Source organism: Myripristis murdjan, chromosome 3, assembly GCF_902150065.1.
Source record: "Myripristis murdjan chromosome 3, fMyrMur1.1, whole genome shotgun sequence".
Lineage (NCBI taxonomy): Eukaryota > Metazoa > Chordata > Actinopteri > Holocentriformes > Holocentridae > Myripristis > Myripristis murdjan.
Window position 1 is genome coordinate 9,906,760 of NC_043982.1, and position 17,699 is coordinate 9,924,458.

Consider the following 17,699-nt stretch of genomic DNA (forward strand, 5'->3'; position numbering starts at 1 on the left):
AGCTCAGAGGCAACACTGGCTTTGATGCTGGCAAGCAGCTACTCTACATTATTGGTGTAATTAAACAGACATCAGCCATCAAAATGTTTCATTTGTCCCATTACACCTCCATATGGCCAGACAGAACATTTTGGTCCTCATCAGAGCAAAACTCTTATAATATGCAAACTAAAAACTTACAATACGTCACAGGTTTGTCAAAATCCATCTGATCATACCTCAGCAGCTCTGAAACTGCATCAAAGAGAGATCAGCAAATTTTCTAAATCAAGTCTAAAACAGAATCCTTTTCAGATTCCCTTTAGCTAAAGTTTCCTGAGAATGGACGCTTACCTTAATTCATCTGGGGAAACTCTGGTTCAAAACTCTCAGTCTGTCTATGACCGTTTTGAAGATTCTCAACATTTGCATAACATTTGCTTATGAGATTACATTTACATTTAGTTAACTCTTCATCCAAACTGAATTTACACACAGTCAACACGTGGTACACGGTGCTGTGTTTAATAGAACGAGACATTTCACCTCAAGTAAATATGCGTATTAATTCCAGCCTTGACAACAACCAATAAGGCCCAGAAAACATATCATGGACAAATCGGAGAGCCATCGTTTCTGCTTCAAATTATGACGATAGCTGTTACAGAATGCATCTGCAGCCCGTCCAAATGAATCGTCATCAAGACACTAATTACAAGTGCATTCCTCTAACACACTCAGACAGAAATTATGACAGAAGAGCCAAAATACTTCTCGGTAGTTGGTTTTGCTTTATTCCATTACAGGCAGGGCAGTGAGGGAGAGGGATTAAATACATTCTCATTCTGGGGCAGGAAAGGAAGGGAAGCAAACCAGGTAAACATGGACAAGACATAGCTGAATTATTCCTCTTTCAGTATAGACCAATTACTAAATCTGATGAACAAGATTTTGCCAAATAGTTTGAATCTGTCATATATAGCTTTCAGATGAAATAGAATTCTTTTCTTCAGACATTTCTTATATGTCAATATTCATAAAGATTATAATATAGTCATTACCTCGTTATAGTAATACAGTAGTTTTCTACACAGTTCTATTGGAATTTAATATTTTTTTTCTTTAGACATCTGCATAAATAATTACACAAAGAAGATGGTGCTGTACACATCATGGTGAAAAGTACTGTAGTGCCTTCTTTCAGCAATGCTTACTTTATGACCCACTGCAAGCAAAGCTACTGAGCAACACTGGTGGCTCAACCTCAGGGCGTCTTGTGAGAGACTACTGGGACTGACAGCATGACATGGAGGGCGTCAGACTGTCAACTGGACAGAACACGTCTGCTGTGGGCAGCCACAGCAAATCCCACTACAAACAGAGCAACTCTGCAATTCACTATGGTGGCTCCAATCTAAAAGGTGGTACTGTACCAAAGGTCAACGTGAGGAGCTTATCCATTGAGACCATATCTCACCGCTATGATTTTTTTTTTTTCGTTTTTGTTTTTGCAAACAGAGCATATTACAACCATGCAATGACAAAATGTCCAGTAATTTTCACTTGGACAGAAAAAAATATCCCCACATATATATATTTCTCCTTGCACTGGGTAAATAATCTAAAACATTCCCCCAACAACTGAAATAAAAACCACTGAGATCAAATCAACCTGTTGCCAGAGTAAAGGATAATAATACCATTAAATATAGCAATAATTGTGATAACAACAGTAATGGTAATAAATAATGTAAATCGTGAAAGCCAACTGTTACACCCCAAGTGATATGGAAGATGTATATCATATATTGAAATTAGCATACATAGTGAATGAGCCCGTTTATTCATCCAGTCCAACCCCAAGGATGCTTGAGATGAATCAGTTTAAAGGGAAGCAAACATTTGGATATCCAAGATGACAAAGTTGAAAGCACCTTGAAGACAAGAGAATCGATATCCTACAGTGCATCTCCCACGATGCTTTTTGGGATACAGAGTTTGGTCCAGCCTGGTGGAGTTCAGATCTAGGATCATTTCAGGGCATTTTTTTTTTTTTTTTACAGCTCTTTCATAATGACAGGGTTGGCCAAAGTCATCCTATGTCAGTCATGCTACTCTGAAATGCGTAATACATACAGACAGTGACCTGTGACAGCATGGACACGTTGCTAGGAGCTCTCCCAAGGAAAGGGTACAGTAGTTAATAGATTAGGACAGCTGTGAGAAAGGTGGTTATTGTGCGCAAGGTCTCTAAGCTATGACTGGTGCAAAGCCTTGGTGAGAGGTTTATGTTTTGGAGATGAAAGCCATGGCAGTGTTTTAAGGTCAGGATGGCCTCCTCTCCGTGGTGCTGCTGTGTAACACAGTCTACATGGGATTGGCTGGGGGAGAGATAATACACAGTATGAATCCTCTTCCTAGGTGAACTGAACTTGGTACTGGTATGTTAAAATTTATCAACATTCATATACATACACAAAATTATATCTCATAAATACATTTGGCAATACATTGCATCATTTTTTTTTGGCAAAGGGGACAAATTGAGCATTTGGATGTGTGCAAGGTTATCCAAATGTAAATCTGAGTGGCTTAGTGACAGTTTCTCTTTAAAAAAAAAAAAAAAAAAAAAAAAAGTAACTTCTTCATGCACTACAAATGGTAACCAAAAAACTCAAAAACATCCATAGGCGTCTGTAATAACTTTGTCACAATCACTATTTTAAGACACATTAACTCTCACTGATAAAACACACTTCCTCTCTTCCACGGAGTCAATTCCTAATAGACCTGAGGAACATTTTGTAATGTCTTCTCACTTCTATTGATTGACGATTTAGTCCATCTTCACATTCCTGATAAAAAAAATGCTGGACAAAAATTCCGGAGCTGCTGAGGGTGCAGGAAGGTGTGCAGTACATCTACTCAGATGATGTGCCTATGCTAACCTCTTCTACAGTGTTAGTTTTCTAATCCCTGCTCAGTTATCTATTTTCCATTTGATTGTTACTTCAGTGAATGGATGCAACGCTGTCGCGTCACTACGTGAGTGAGACAGCATTGTTTTGGAATGGCATTGTGAAGCTACAGTTAGTTATATTCACCCAAAAAGCAGCACATCCCCCTGGCATGCAGACAGAGGTATTTTTTTTTTTACAGTCATTGCAATAGTGTGAAAATGCTATACACAGCATTCAAAAGGGACACCTGAAAAATGGAAATAGTCTGTGAATTTGTCAGTCATGTTCCATCACGGTGTCTCTGATGAGTGACCGCATGGCAGACTGCATTCCATCGCATGCATGTACTGTGATATGTTTTAGAGTATTGGATGGATGCACCTCTAAAGTTGGAGCAAAGGACGACGAAGTCTTGAGAGCACACTACACCATAGACGATAGTGTATTCTCTTCAGTATAGTGGCAGGGGGCAGATGTTCGTAGAGAATGTGCGGTTGGCGGGGCGCCGTCGGCAGGGGACAGGTCGTTGAGCTCCCCAGACGATGAGAGAGGGTAGGAGGGCGACAAAGAGATGCCAGAGGAGGGGTCAGCAGATCCAGCAAAAGTGCGTGGGGGCTTTGGGACCAGGTTGGGCTCCAGTGTTGCTCTGGCCAGAAGATGTTTGTCATCTAACCTCTGACTTTCTCCCAGACCCTCACCCTGCCCAAAGGAGCCCCGGCCTGACTCTGACTCCCCATCAGACAGTTCCAGAGGTGGTGAGCTGCTGCCGTCCAGTCTGAATAGAGAGTCTAGGTACTGGGCAAACTCCAATACCGCCTGGCTCGGGTTTCCGTTTGATAGCTGGGGTGGAGGCGTGGACGCTGTCTGCTTGGTCTCCATGTTAAGCTGCTTCTCCGTTGGCTCTGTCTCCCACTCTTCCTTTTCTCCGTCCACAGGTCTAGAGCTGATCTGTGGACTGAGGGGAGCATTTGGGGTGGTCCCTGGACTGTAGACAGCAGGCATCTCTTGCTGTTCCCCATCAGGAAGCACTTTTGAGTTGGCGTTAGGCTCTGGCTTGAAAGGTTGAGTTAGGACACTCTGGCCTAGCAGAGCCGGGGAATGGTGTCCACTGTAGTGAGGTGTGGCAGGGGAGAGGCGCATGGGGTAATCAGGGGTGGATCTGGATTCCAGGGGGGTAAAGAAGGGTCCGGCCTCTCCCAGGTGCTCTGGAGTCGCCTGGCAAAGGCAGTCAGCAGCCAGTAGTTCAGTGCGAGAGCTGAGGGACGGGTTCTCCTCTGGGATGGGGGCATCCAAAGGGAAAGGGAGGCATCCCAGCATAGGCGAACCCCTTAGTGCAGCAGAGGAGCGTCTGGAGTCCAGACTATAGAGAGATTCGGCATCTGAGAGGCTCTCCATGACAGCCAGGGGTGCTTTGCGATCCCTCAGCTCCACTGCCAGGCGCTCCCGTGCCCCGCGCAGCACAACAGGCACCGGCGGAGGAGGGCACTCAGAGAAACCATCCAGAGATATTTCAGATTGGGCACAGGAACTGGAGGAGAGGACAGGACAGGAGAGGGAGAAAAGGGAAAGGAGTGTAAAGGAGAGGATGGGAGGGGAGATTCAAAACAGTACATGAAGATAAAAATATGGGTCCAACAAATTCACAAGGAGCTGAATGAGGCAGTGTTACTATTAAACCAAATATGGGTTCCACAAACTAAGTGTCACCAGAAAATATTAATGTGTAAGTAAGGAAGGTGATAAAGGAGAGAGGGAGAAACGGTGGGTAGGAGTGTATCATATCTTGTGTTAATGTTTAATAGGGGAGAGGTAACATTACAATTCAACCATCACAATCAGGAAATTATAGACGCTTTGGAGAGGGGCTAAACCAGAGAGGACGAGGAGGGAACTGCATACTACCATACGTTGCAACTGCTCTGTGGTCAGACAGTGTGCATGCGTGCGTGAATGAGAGAAAGGAGCACAGACGCAAAGTTAACAATCTCATGCTTTTCTTACCATGATTGTGCTTTTAGGCTTTTGTTTTGTTTTTGTTTTTTTTGAAGGACAACAGATAGAAAACATGATAAAAAAAAAAAACACTCAAGTTTAATTTTATTGGAACACAAAAATTATTACTAAATTAAATGTCTCCATGATTATTCCTAGAGCTTAAGAGGAGTTTCGTTCGTTCCTGTTAAGGTCATGTGTCTACTGTGTATTTGACTGCTTGATTCATGTAGGTCTCAACAAGCCCTCAAAGGAGTTTGGCGTACTAACCGCACACTGCTGTTCCTGCGATGGTGGGTCGTAGGCGTCGGCTGCTGGGAGGTTGTTGATGCACCCATGAAGATGCTCTCTGGATTCAAGTCCACCTCTGTGGGGCTCACCATGATCTTGGCTGCCGACAGCAAGGCTGTTTTCCCTTTGTTGTAGTTCTCCAGCACCTGTCACGCACAGAGGTGGACATCAATACTGTTACCAGCAACAGGCAGATGTAAATGATTGTTCCCAAAAAGGGACAGTTAATAAGATAAATACAGGTGCTCAGAAGGAGAGAACAGAAGAGGTGAGCAGCAGAGATCAAGAATGTACAGAGACAGAGGTATAATTGCAACCAGGTTTTGCAAAACGTCAGTGCCAAACCAGTTTTTGAAGGGTACAATTTGATTTTTTGTGGTACAAAACCAATAGGTTATGACATATGATAGGTTGGCACTAAGAAAAGATTATCGGATTACTCAATTTCAGTATTTTCTCCACTTTGTTTTTGAAAAGCTAGATTTTTAAGGCAAAACATGAACATTTATAGTATGTCTTTCTTTCAAAATTTAGTCCCATCTGTCTTCTATGTCAGTAATTAGTAGAGTGAATTAAAAACAATTACAACAGAAACAGTGCAGATAAAAATCAGTGTTTTGCCTAATCTACCAGCTATTATTAAAAGATGCTTTTCGTGATGCATATGTTATCTCTCAGGTTAATGAAAAATACATGTAAGATACCGGCAAATAGCCCCAGTTGCAAAGGTCTGACTACATAATTGGGAAGATGCTTAGGCTGACTAAAATGGTTGTCAATGAAGCTTTCCCAGGACCTGCTTCATCTAAATCAAAATGCAAATATGTTGACATTCTCTAGTTTTGAAAATGTTCTGCTAAAATTTACCAGTGTAAGTAAAAATGCAGAGAGAGATAAATGTAGGTGCATTGAAAAGGAGAGCTTACACCTACTCTGACTGACATTGAACACCCACAATGGGGTCACGGATACTTGTGCAAGAACTATACAATACCTTTGATATAGAATGGGAAACCATAACATTTTATGCAACTTCAAAAAAGATGAAGAGATGAAAAAAAAGATGATGATAATCATGCCACACAAACTGTTTCAGATGACAAACAGTAATTGCATATCACATCAACACACAATTATATGTATTTGCTCATCTTTAATGAGTTCAAACATTAGCTGAAAACAGAATTATTTAAATACAACTGAAACAGCTAAAAGAAATGAAAACACAAAAATGCTGATTAATAACAATGAAACAGAAAGCAATATAAATACAGAAAATGACAGATAATGGTTATAAACAAATAATGATATTACTCAAAAAGAACACAAGGCTGCAGAAAGTTAAAAATGGAATTAAACAAATACTATGTCTGGGTAATGGAGATGATGGACATGGAACACACAAATGGAAACAGTTTTTAGGTCACATAACACTACAGGGACTACAGAGAAAAGGCAGAGCAAAAATGCAGGAAGGCTACACTGCAGCAAGTGACCACCAGCAGCAAACAATGGCACCAAAAATATCAAACAGAGAACCAGCACTTGAGGGCACAACATCAAAATAAAAGATTAAAAACAAAGCATGGCACTGCAAGCTCTGTAGCGAGCTAGTGAGAGGTATATCACAGATCAGACATTTCTACAAATTCACAGCCTGCCTCATTCCCAATCTCTAAATAAACAGAATAAATTGAGAACTTAAATGGCTGAATGTAAAGCAGATAGTACTGTACAACTATGTCCCACAACATGAGCCCACAAGAAAAAAAGCTGCACGTTATGTATCTGCATACTGCATTAATACCATTTCTGTTATTAGATAATCAGCTTTGGTTCTCCACATTCAGATAATGCAATTAAACCCCTAAAAAGTTATACATCATTACAACATAGCATGGCTGTGTGTGTCTTCTGATGAAATGCACACAGTGGCTGAAGATATGATGCAATTCCTGTTTGAAGAAAATCTCTCTGCTCTGACTGCTCTTTCAGACTGGCAAATCTGTCAAGATGGTCAGGGAGATTGTATAACTTATTTTCAAGACCCCCACAGTGAACAACCTCAAGGAAGCTACTTTCCTTCTATCTGCTCCTGATGAGTAAGTGACAATTCATGACTGAGGAAAAGCTGAATGTGCCCTGTGAAAAAGAGGAAGAAGGGAGAAAACACCCAGAGAGAAGAAGGTATCCTGAGCTCCAGCCAATGAAATCCCTGAAAGAAGCCAGCCACCGATGAAGACCAAAGGGGTTAAGGCAATACTCTTAAGTTTTGGGCAAAATACTTTTTCTGACTTACCCAGACTGAGAAAAGATATTCAATACCATTTTCACCTCTGAATGTCAAGTGGTTTGGTTCCTAGCTCCGCCTGGTTTATTTTTTTCATTTTGACACAGCCAGGCTAACGACTCCTATAGACTTGAAGTCTTTATGCTAAGCTAACAGAAAATGCTACCCATAGGAACCGAACCATTGGATGTACAGATGTGAAATGGTATAAAACACCATGTCCCAGTCTGGGTACGTTGGAAAAATGGTATTTTGCCCTTGGAGTGGAAGAACAAAGTTACCATGGAAACTTTATGAACACAAGGAGAATATGTCAGCTCCATGAGCAAGGATGTAGCAAGTGTATGCAACAGCGCTCAACCAAATCTACTGTAGCTGTCGGTAAGAGAGAAGGTGTAGAAGGAAGCAAGAGGTGAAGTATGAGGTGGTTCTGCACTAGTGCCATCCTAAAGTAGATGAGACAAGAGGGGCTAAAATACTGCTGTCTGTTTTTGTCAGTTTTGTTAAAAGACAGCTGGATAGTAGCAAGGGACAATGTCATGTGTGTTTGGACTCATCATATGGGATTGCAAAAGCCTATTTGTTGGCTCGGAAGGCTAAATAGTCAAGACTAGAAAGAGGGCTACATTATGGTACAGTGAAGAGTGGACATAGGAAACCTGAGCATGGTAGGTGAGGTTAACCAGGGTCTATGTCAGACAAACAGAAGGACAGTTTGGCACTTGTAAACCACACACTGTGTCTGTCTGGGAAGAGGTATTTGACATTGGTATGTTGCTGCTAGGAGAATTATCTAACTGACTACAGTTAGACTCATCAGATATGATTTCAGGAAGAGGAGTAGGACTCATCTCTGCACTAGGGGGAGAGCAGGGGGGGTTTGCCTGGGTATGTGGTATAATGCATGAATCATCCTCAACTGAAAGCACTCCTGACTTAGGATTGGAGGGGCTGCTAGAAAGTGGCAGGATAGACACCGAGCATTGCTGCGAGGCAGAAGTACAATCTGACAGAGGAGGAGGAAGAACAGACCCGGCATCTGAAAAAGCAGGAGAAGAGGGCAAAACAGCCAGCGGGACAGAAGGGCTCTTTGAGAGAGAGGGAGTGCAAGACAGGTCTTTGTGGGGGAGAGAGGAACTATCACAAAGGAGATGACTAGAGGGTAATTCTATTTGCGAGGTTATTAGCACAGCAGTAGAGCAGGATGGCTGATTGACTTGAAGCTCCTCTGGCTCCAAGTTTGCCTGCTCAGACAGTGGACAAAATGGTTCCAGCACCTGCAGAAACACCAGAGGTATCATACTATAGCCTAGGCACAGCAGACATACACACACACACACACACACACACACACACACACAAAATCATCCATTCATCACAAAATGATTTGTTCATCACAGACATGTTGACGGAGCACTGACACTCAAAAACTAATGCAAGACCATGTAATAGTAAACACAATTTACACAGAGACAGACAAACCCATAGGTCTTCAAACACAAGATAGTAGTGCAGCCCCCACGGCATAGTCCACCACATGCAAGCATCTATACCGCCTTTATCTGAGAAGATGCAGCTCTGCCTGTGACTCATACACTCAGACACCAGAGAACCCCATGAAGCATGAAGCCCAGCAGGAGTGAACAGTCCCCATACCAAGCAACTGGAGCAATGTGAAGGAAAACAAAAGGGGTGGTTAGCTGTAATTGTAGTTTGGGCCTCATGCATTAATTGTCCATGCAAACAGATTTGATCTTAAATCCCTCATTACTTCCTAGCTGACTGAGAAAGACATCTGACAAAGCATACCACTGAATTTTAGAAATTCAAATAGGCTTTTCCTATGCCCTGACAACAGTTTGGTTTGCATTCTGTGGTTTGGAAGTGTCAGTGCACTAAAATAGAGCACAGCTTGGATGTAAAAGTCTCACATTCATTGGCAACGGAGTGTCTGAATGCTGTACTAGGTGACATCACACTGGTATTAAAATTTAAGACATTGTGGGCTGTACTCTGCAGCTCTGCACTGGCAATGTGTGATGGGCACAAAGGCATTGTGAAAACAACAAATAATCTATGAAATGATGAACTTTTTCATTTCAGTTCATTGCCATAGTTGACATTTAAGTGACCACAGGCACAGATCTATTTTTACTTTATAATTGAATACTAAAGGCTTAATTACATTAAAATGGCTTGTAGCATTATATATATGCATTATAATTTAACAGTAACTAGGTGTTAATTCCATATTTGATATCTTGAATGAGGAGACAGATGACAAATAAAAACTTTAGAGAGACAATGAATGCATCCTCCAGGTTCTCCACAGGTGAGTCAACTACAGTAAGTAAACACCAGGCTTTACTAATAGCAGGTTTCCTCAACTTTGGCTCATCTAGAAGTGTGTTGTAAGTCCCTGTCGAAAAAATATTAAGCTCTAATAACAGGAACAGACTACAACTATGAAATGTGATGCAAAGTGGATAGATGTTACATTCGCTCCATTAAATACAACTAATGCAAATATGAGCCTGTTTGTAACAGTTTGTGTTAAAAGTTCAGCAACTCCTATGAGACAGTTATGGTCAACTCAAGCAACGTTTCAAGTTACTAGACATAGATAGGTGCATGTATTTATCATAGCACAGATGCAAACACACCAGCAGTATTACTGTAAATCCAGTAATTCATTAAGGATTTGTTGAAGAAGGGATACATCCCTTTAAATTAGACACCCATATTTGTACGCATGCATGCACACAGAAATCACAGACCTTGTTTAGACCCTCCATCACCATGTGAGGCATGTGCTCATTAAGCATGGCCGGTGATATGATGACCTCATCAAAGGCCTTGTTGTCCCCCCATAGAGCTGAGTAGGTGGGCTCTTCCTGACCACAGCTAGAGGGAGGGAGAGACAGAGAGAGAAAAAGAGAAAGATTACATCGATCATTACATCTATAATTACATGTATAATTCATCTACAACCACAATACATATTTAAATTAAAAAATAAATCTATAGACTTTTTTGGAGCTCAAATAATAAACAACAATGCACTTAGAAGTGATGATAAAAAGATGACTGAGCACACAAGGCAAATGGAAGACTGTATTTTTTTTTTTTTTTTCCTGCAGTATATAACAAGCAGTCCATATCAGAGCTATGTTCTGGAAGGTTGTTATAGTTACAGATATGCAATCAAAGAAATGCCTTTTAAGCAAAAACTTTATTCTAATGTAATATATAAAACATGAACGATTTGGTATTGTTTCTCATACATAATGCTGTAGCATCCAAAAGCCTTTATTTTTCTGCATTAGTAATGTGTCCTTATTGATGCTGTTTTCACACATTCGTGGATGTGCCATGTTTTCACTGTTAGGTTAACCTAGCCAAACCACTTCCGCATGGTGGTTTTCCACCAGCTTGAAGTGGGCGGTTAGAGATTACAAGGCTACATGCTTCTGTGCAGTGACTGTCTGATGAGCAGCGGTGAATGACCAAACCACAAGTGATGTGCCACCATCCTCCCATAACTGGAAAGTGGCCAGATTGTTTGCGCCCCCATAGACTTCCTTTGAGTTAAGTGGCTGCCACTTGAGTTGTGCTCTATAGTACAACCAGCAGCTACCCACAAAAGGCCTGATTATGTTTGCTTGCCGAGTAGAAACCACAAAGACATTAATGGACACAAAATTGCCAAAATCGTCTGCCGTCATATGTTTAAAAATTGTGACTACTCAACCAAAACATTTACTGTGGTAATGCAGAGGCTGTCAAATTACTTAGAAAAAAAAACAGTGGTGTAGTGTAAGTTACCTTGTGCTTAGAGCACATGAACATGATTTGGCACCAAATTCAGTCACTTAAGTAAGAGAAAGGGGAACTTCATGTGATGTCCCTGGACTTCAGTAAGGTATTTGGGTCTTGTGGTTGGCTTTTGATTTCTTTAGGGTTCCAAGTACCTTGAAGACTCTAGTTACAGCATACTTTGAAGATATTCAGATGTGTTACACAACAATAGTTTACTACAGCCTGGCAGCATCCCCCAAGCTTTCACTATGGCAACAGAGGTAATCATTAGGGCATCAAAGTGGGTGGTAAGTGGGAAGGCAGCAGGGAAGGCTACACCTCCCATCCATTACAGCATATATGAATGATATGACTACCATAACAAGTAGAGCTCCATGTAAAAAAAAAAAAAAAAAAAGGTTGCTGGATAAATTAAATGTTAACCTTAATCCTGATATGTCAAGGAGCACCTCCATTGTTAAAGCTAATAGACAGAAGGTCTTCCTTGCATAGGAAACAATACCATCGTGTCAAAAAAGCCTATTGAAAGCCTAGGAAGGTGGTATGATTTGAATTTGAATGATCAGAAAAGGTTAAGGAAATAAGTCGGTGGCTAGTTAGGCAAATTATGGAAATACAAATAGTACAGTTACCAGGCAAGATAAGCTGTACTGTTTGTGATGTGGACTGCAGTCTTGGCTAATGCGGCCTTTGACTCTATATGAGATCCCATTATCAAAAGCGGATAAGTTAGAGAAGCTAGTTCATATGTCATGGAAGTGGCTTGGAGTAGTCCCACATTGTCTTAGTAGTGCAGCTTATATGGGAAAGGGTTCTATTTTGAACTACCTATATCTTTATCTATAGCAAAGGAGTTTAACTGTCCAAAGGTAAGGTTGGAGATGACACTGACAAAATCTCAGGATTCAATAATAAGGAGTACAGCACCAACTGTATTAGTAGGGCAGAAATGGAACCCAAGAGAGGCAGTCCAATAGGTGCAGTCAGTACTAAGACATAGGGATATTGTAGGGAAAGCTCAACAAAGCCAGGGGAGCTTAGGTCTTGAAATGGGGCAACTTTGATGAGGTAAGGCATCGGGGAGGCTGCATCAGCTAAGGCAGTGTCTCAAGCAAAACAGAGCCAGTGGATGAATTGAAAGATCTTACAAGGGAATAAATTCAGCTGGGTGGGACTAAGTTGGATGGAGGCAAACTGCATTAGATTATGATGTGCTTACCTGCTCCCAAAAATCTTAATAGGTAGGTGAAGAACCTGTCAGGTTGCAAAATATGCCACAGAAAAGACAGACCTATAAACCTAAACAAATGCTTCAGTGCCTAGCAGCTGTAATTGGGAGCAAGCAGCTACAAATTATTGCCTGATAAGAAACAGGGTATTAAGACTAAGGGCCCTATCTTGTGCAACCCACTACCCGCTGCCACTACCCGCTACCCGCAAATTGCGGATTCAGGAACTTCCGCTGTCCCTAAAGGGTATCTTGCGCCCACGCTACCCGTTATCCGTTATGCCAACTCCGTCATTTGCGCCTGGAGGTGTGTCCGTGGGCGTGTTTCATGCACTATCCCTAAAATTGCTATCTTGCACACACTTTAGGGAAAGCGGATAGCGGGTGGTCCTGACCACCCGCTATCCGCTTTCCCTAAAGTTTGGGCTGTTACGAGAGCGCGCCCAGGCGACTTCAATGCGCACCCTGACGGAGCCTCGCCACACACACCGTCGGACTGATACCGGGACGCCGCCGGAATGGACTGAGTATATTACTCATATAGACTGTTTTAATTGGACACTTATGCCAGCACGTTTTATTGTTTTATCATAAGCCAGCAGCTGTGCTATATTTTTATTTTTAATATTTTATTTGCCCAATCTACCTTGTCAATAAATTAGTTTACACATAGTTCCACCTCTGCCTCTTGTGTGTCTGTGGTGTGGCCCGGGGATTTTACTCAATCAGTACAACCTTGTGACACGTCCACTTGGACACATGTGGCTCCACCTCCTGAATTAACTCGCCTATAATATAATATATAATATGTATATATATAAAGCCAACTTGCTTTAGCCTCAGTAGAACCCCTGAGAAAATCTACCTCCCTCTCTCCATCGCAGGTTTAGGATTTAGGATTTAGGATAGCGCAGCCTGCCCTTAAAAGCAATGGCACCTGGCACACTGATTGGTGTAATTGGTGTATACGCCCAAAACACGCCTATGCATAATATAGCGGGTAGCGCAAGTGTTTTACGGATAACAGGAGGTGCGCAAGATGGCAACTTTTGCAGGGGAACGCCTCTTGCGCAATGCTAAATCCCTAAATAACGGGTTTAGGGACTTTGGCGCAAGATAGGGCCCTAAGTCTGTAAGTGAGGCATTTTATAATTGCTAGAGAAATGGCTGAAAATTAAGGGCTAACTTGTTGTGGTTAAAGTCACAGAAGACTGTTTTTGTGTACCATGGAAAGATGTGGTGCATGAAGCTTATGATGAAAAAAAAAAAGTTGGAAAGTGACTATACCCTGTGGAGGTAGACTGCTGAGGATTGGTTGGCAGATCCAAGTTAACTCTGTTAGGTGAATTAGTTAGCTGTAGATACAGCTTAAAGCAGTTAAGACTGTTTCAGGCAGTTAAGGCTATATCAGAAGCAACCACAGAGGCTGCCGGGTACTGGTGGAGGCTGGTGGTACTTCTTAGTTGTTTTTTAAGAAATTTACACACTTGTGTTGGGCTCTGGTGGAGACCGAAGGAAAAACTAATCAGCATGCCCACAAGCAAGTGATGAGGCTTCACTGTGAGGGGGTACTATGTGCAATGGAAATCCAGAGGTTATTGTTACCAAAAGCAAATAGTGCTGAGGCAAATAGAGCAGACACTATGTAATGGAAAACAGCTTTAACCAGCGCTACAGACTGTAAAACCATGCACTCAACCTTGGTTGGAGTTGCACTCGTATCCAAATACAAGCCTTAAAACACCTCTATAGCATATTCATGAATATTATCCATGTTACATGATACTGTGTTGTTTGTGCCTTGTGAGTTGAAGAGAGCTTATCATTCCAGGTTCACACTGAACCTGGTTGCTTCACCATCACACCCAGCATCACAGAGGGAGCATTTTAATGGGGTTTAGATTGTCATAATCTGCCCGAAGCTTTCAAGCCTGTCCCCTCACCATGTTTCTGGGGGATGGTTGTGCACCACATGGATGATCCGTCCAGGGGGGTAAAGTGGGGTGGAGGCTGAAAGGGCAATGCTGAGGTCACTAGGGTGGAGCCACAGTCGGCTGCTGGGGGGCGCTGCTGGTTGAGACTGGGGACCATCCTCCTCTAGCGGAAGCTCTGACTTAGGGATGCATTTGGTGCCTCCAGCAATGATCCTCCACTGTCGCAGAAAATAGTATGTTTAAATTGAATGATATGGCATCTAGATCTAAATGCATTCGCCATTTGGTTTTCTGCATTAAAATTGAAAATGCTGCACTTTGATACTCCAAATGCTATGGTAGAGTTTACAGTTTTTTTCTACGCTGTTTAAAGTATTCACCTTTGGCTTGTTACTTTTCTGTAAGACTTCCAGAAGGTGGCGTCGAAAACCCTCAAGTTGTGACAGGCCAATCCTGTGAGAAACCAGCAGTAAATATGGGTATCCTGGTGACATTTAATACAGAGAAGTAAATGCACATAGAGGAGGATGTACCTTGGTACCAGGTCTTTTCCTAATACCACAGAGGTGACAAATTCTTTGGAGTACTCCATGGCATCCTCACTGGGTGAAAAAAAGGACAGAGAAAATGTCATTATATTATGATATCATGGAAAATATGGGGAGGTGTGTGAATTAAAGACAAAATTTAGTTTTCTCCATCTTTGTATTGACTGTTTATACATCTCCATCTCAAACTTTAAATCTGCTCTAATTCATCTGTTCTGATTCAGTGTGACTGAGAAAAAAAAATCTTAACGCTCTCTGCAGTCATGGGCAGCACAGACCACCATAATGTGTTCTTCTGTATTAAATATTTAAAGCTCATCCACAAATTACAATATCCACAAGAGGGCTCATAAATGTGAAGAATATTCATATTCTGATAGATGTAGTAGTTAAGAAGATGGAGAAAAAGCAGGCTTGAGAAAAATACTTTCACATAAAATGCATTTAAACAAACCCAGGGAGCACTGACATAACATTTTTAATCATCTCTGTTATACTATTATACTATGAAATAATGACTGGCAGCCCCAGTGACTGTCTAATTTCACCAGCCCTGCAGAAGCAGCATAACTTCTGACCATAAATTGCCTTATCTTACTGAAACACCAGGAGTGCACTGGAGCATGTAATATTCTTTTAATGCAGACTCTACTGTTGTAATTTGCATAGCAAGCTCCGTTTGCAGTGCAGTTTTGTTCAAGCGTTCAAGTGGTAGTCCTATCATATGGAATTGTAAATAAAATATATCTTTACAAGGAATCAAAGAGAAGTGACAGAGAAACCCACTGCTTATACTACAGGCACATGAAAATATGCCTTGGGGTACAAAAACAGGACGTTTGTCAGCATCCTGTTTTTCATTGATGCAAGATACATTTCTGCAATATGAGCCTGTGAGAGTCTAAATGCCCTCTGTGAATCTGTGAGTCTTATGGAAGCGATAGGGTAAGACAACCCCCTGAACTCAAAATGAATCCATTATCTTCTCAGATCAGATGCCAAAAACAGATTTCCTTCTTTTTTCAGTCTTACCGCACACAAACACACTCATGCACTCACCTAAGAAGGCCACCAGGTGGGGAGTAAGAGTAGCATTGAAGTGTGGGGTACTGAGGTCTTAGCAGGAACGAGAGAATAGCAGCAGTGCCTGCACCGAGAGAATGCCCTACTATCACCAGCCCGTAGTGCATGGTGCCCTTACCCTGCAAGAGAGAGGACAGTCATTGCATTCACATGAATACACATTTGTTACCACAGTGAAGCTACTTACTTCACTTTAACACAGTGGTTCTATTGCTAATGTTTCATTTGCTGAAATACTTCACAGCTGGGGCATTGAATAAACCACTATAATGATAATACCAATGCACAATAAAACAGAAAACATCCATTATTCAGCTCACTACACTCTGATGTATTGACTCATGTACCAAGTCTCTTCCAAAGGCTTGTGACAAGATCATGTCCTGCTCCAGTTTCTTCTTAATGTATTCTGCTGAGTAAACCATCCCCTGAGAGTGGAAGGAGTGAGAGAAGGATTTAGAAAGTGGAGAGGGAAGATGGGGAGAGAGAAAAAAAAATAAGGAAATGAAGACTGCCACATTAATCTTTTATTTAAATATCCTCATGAATTATTCTGCTATTACGAGGTGGAATGACCCTGAGATTGTTTTTCTTATTAAAATTGCCCCTTGGAGAACAGAAAGACCTGAGGTTGAAAAAAAAACCTCAAAGGAAATGGTACTGTGGAGTAAAGCAGAGTGGTATAAATTTCTAACCTTGTGGCCAAGCCAGTTTCCATGCTGCTCCTCCACAGGCAAACGCTCAGAATCCCCCGTCAGATCAGTCAAGGCATCCTGATGCACAAAAGACAAGTTAAATATACAGTGCTACAAAACACAGCGCAATGGAGAGGAAACAAATAGGAGAAGACAAGAGAAAGAAGGGCGACTCAGACGTAGAAAGTGAAAAAACACTTGCCCAACATATGAGGAAAGGGTAGAAAACAGATATTTCTGATCAAACTAGTGACAAGTGTTTTGAGGAACTGGAGTGGAGTTCACAATTGTTTGGGGAGTCAAAGAAATATTACTGTGAAAACAACACAGACAGTGAAATCTCACCTTAGGTGATAGGGTTCCTCTGATACTGATGACAACCTTCTTTTTTCCATGATCCACTGCCACGAAAAATGGAGTCTCATAAACCTTCATGAAAGATGCAGAGAGACACACACTGAGATAGATATGGGGGAAAGCAAGAGACAGAAGAGGGGCTACATTGTGGAGAAGACAAATGTCTGTGCTCCTGTGATTCACTTCCAGTAAATTGAGTAGTTGAGTCTTTGTCATTAAACCCTTCCCTGCTGAACACCGTCCACAGTCACGGTATGAGAAAAAATTTATAAATGGAAACTCACTGCTAGCTGACCTCACTGAGAATTGCTCTTCTTTATGAATCAGAAACACTGTGTGGCTTGAGCGCAAGTAACCCTGCTGTGGAAATTGGACATAAAAATAGAAATGGCACATTTAATATGCCATGTTATTAGGAAACTATTTTAATAGCTAATTAGCTATTACAGACTGTGATCTTGTGTCATGTTAAAAGAGTAACTGTGAATAAGACTATTTATTTAACAGGTGTTCCCAAGGTGCT

At 41.6% G+C, this 17,699-nt stretch overlaps 1 protein-coding gene across 2 annotated transcripts in view; it reads right to left on the reverse strand.

The window, feature by feature from the left end:
* Positions 1–747: 747 nt before the first annotated feature.
* The window catches only part of dagla (diacylglycerol lipase, alpha), a 41,183-nt gene continuing 24,231 nt past the window's right edge, over positions 748–17,699 (reverse strand). Inside the window, exons 10-19 of one of the 2 annotated variants that reach the window (XM_030079163.1) lie at positions 17,165–17,248; positions 16,820–16,897; positions 16,472–16,552; positions 16,101–16,243; positions 15,027–15,095; positions 14,874–14,946; positions 14,503–14,711; positions 10,290–10,416; positions 5,202–5,368; positions 748–4,467 (exon numbers count right to left, since the gene is read on the reverse strand). In XM_030079163.1, the coding sequence (XP_029935023.1) occupies positions 3,363–4,467; positions 5,202–5,368; positions 10,290–10,416; positions 14,503–14,711; positions 14,874–14,946; positions 15,027–15,095; positions 16,101–16,243; positions 16,472–16,552; positions 16,820–16,897; positions 17,165–17,248 (2,136 nt within the window). In that variant the 3' untranslated portion in view covers positions 748–3,362. The remainder of the gene's footprint in view (positions 4,468–5,201; positions 5,369–10,289; positions 10,417–14,502; positions 14,712–14,873; positions 14,947–15,026; positions 15,096–16,100; positions 16,244–16,471; positions 16,553–16,819; positions 16,898–17,164; positions 17,249–17,699) is intronic. The other variant, XM_030079154.1, reaches the window with a different exon arrangement.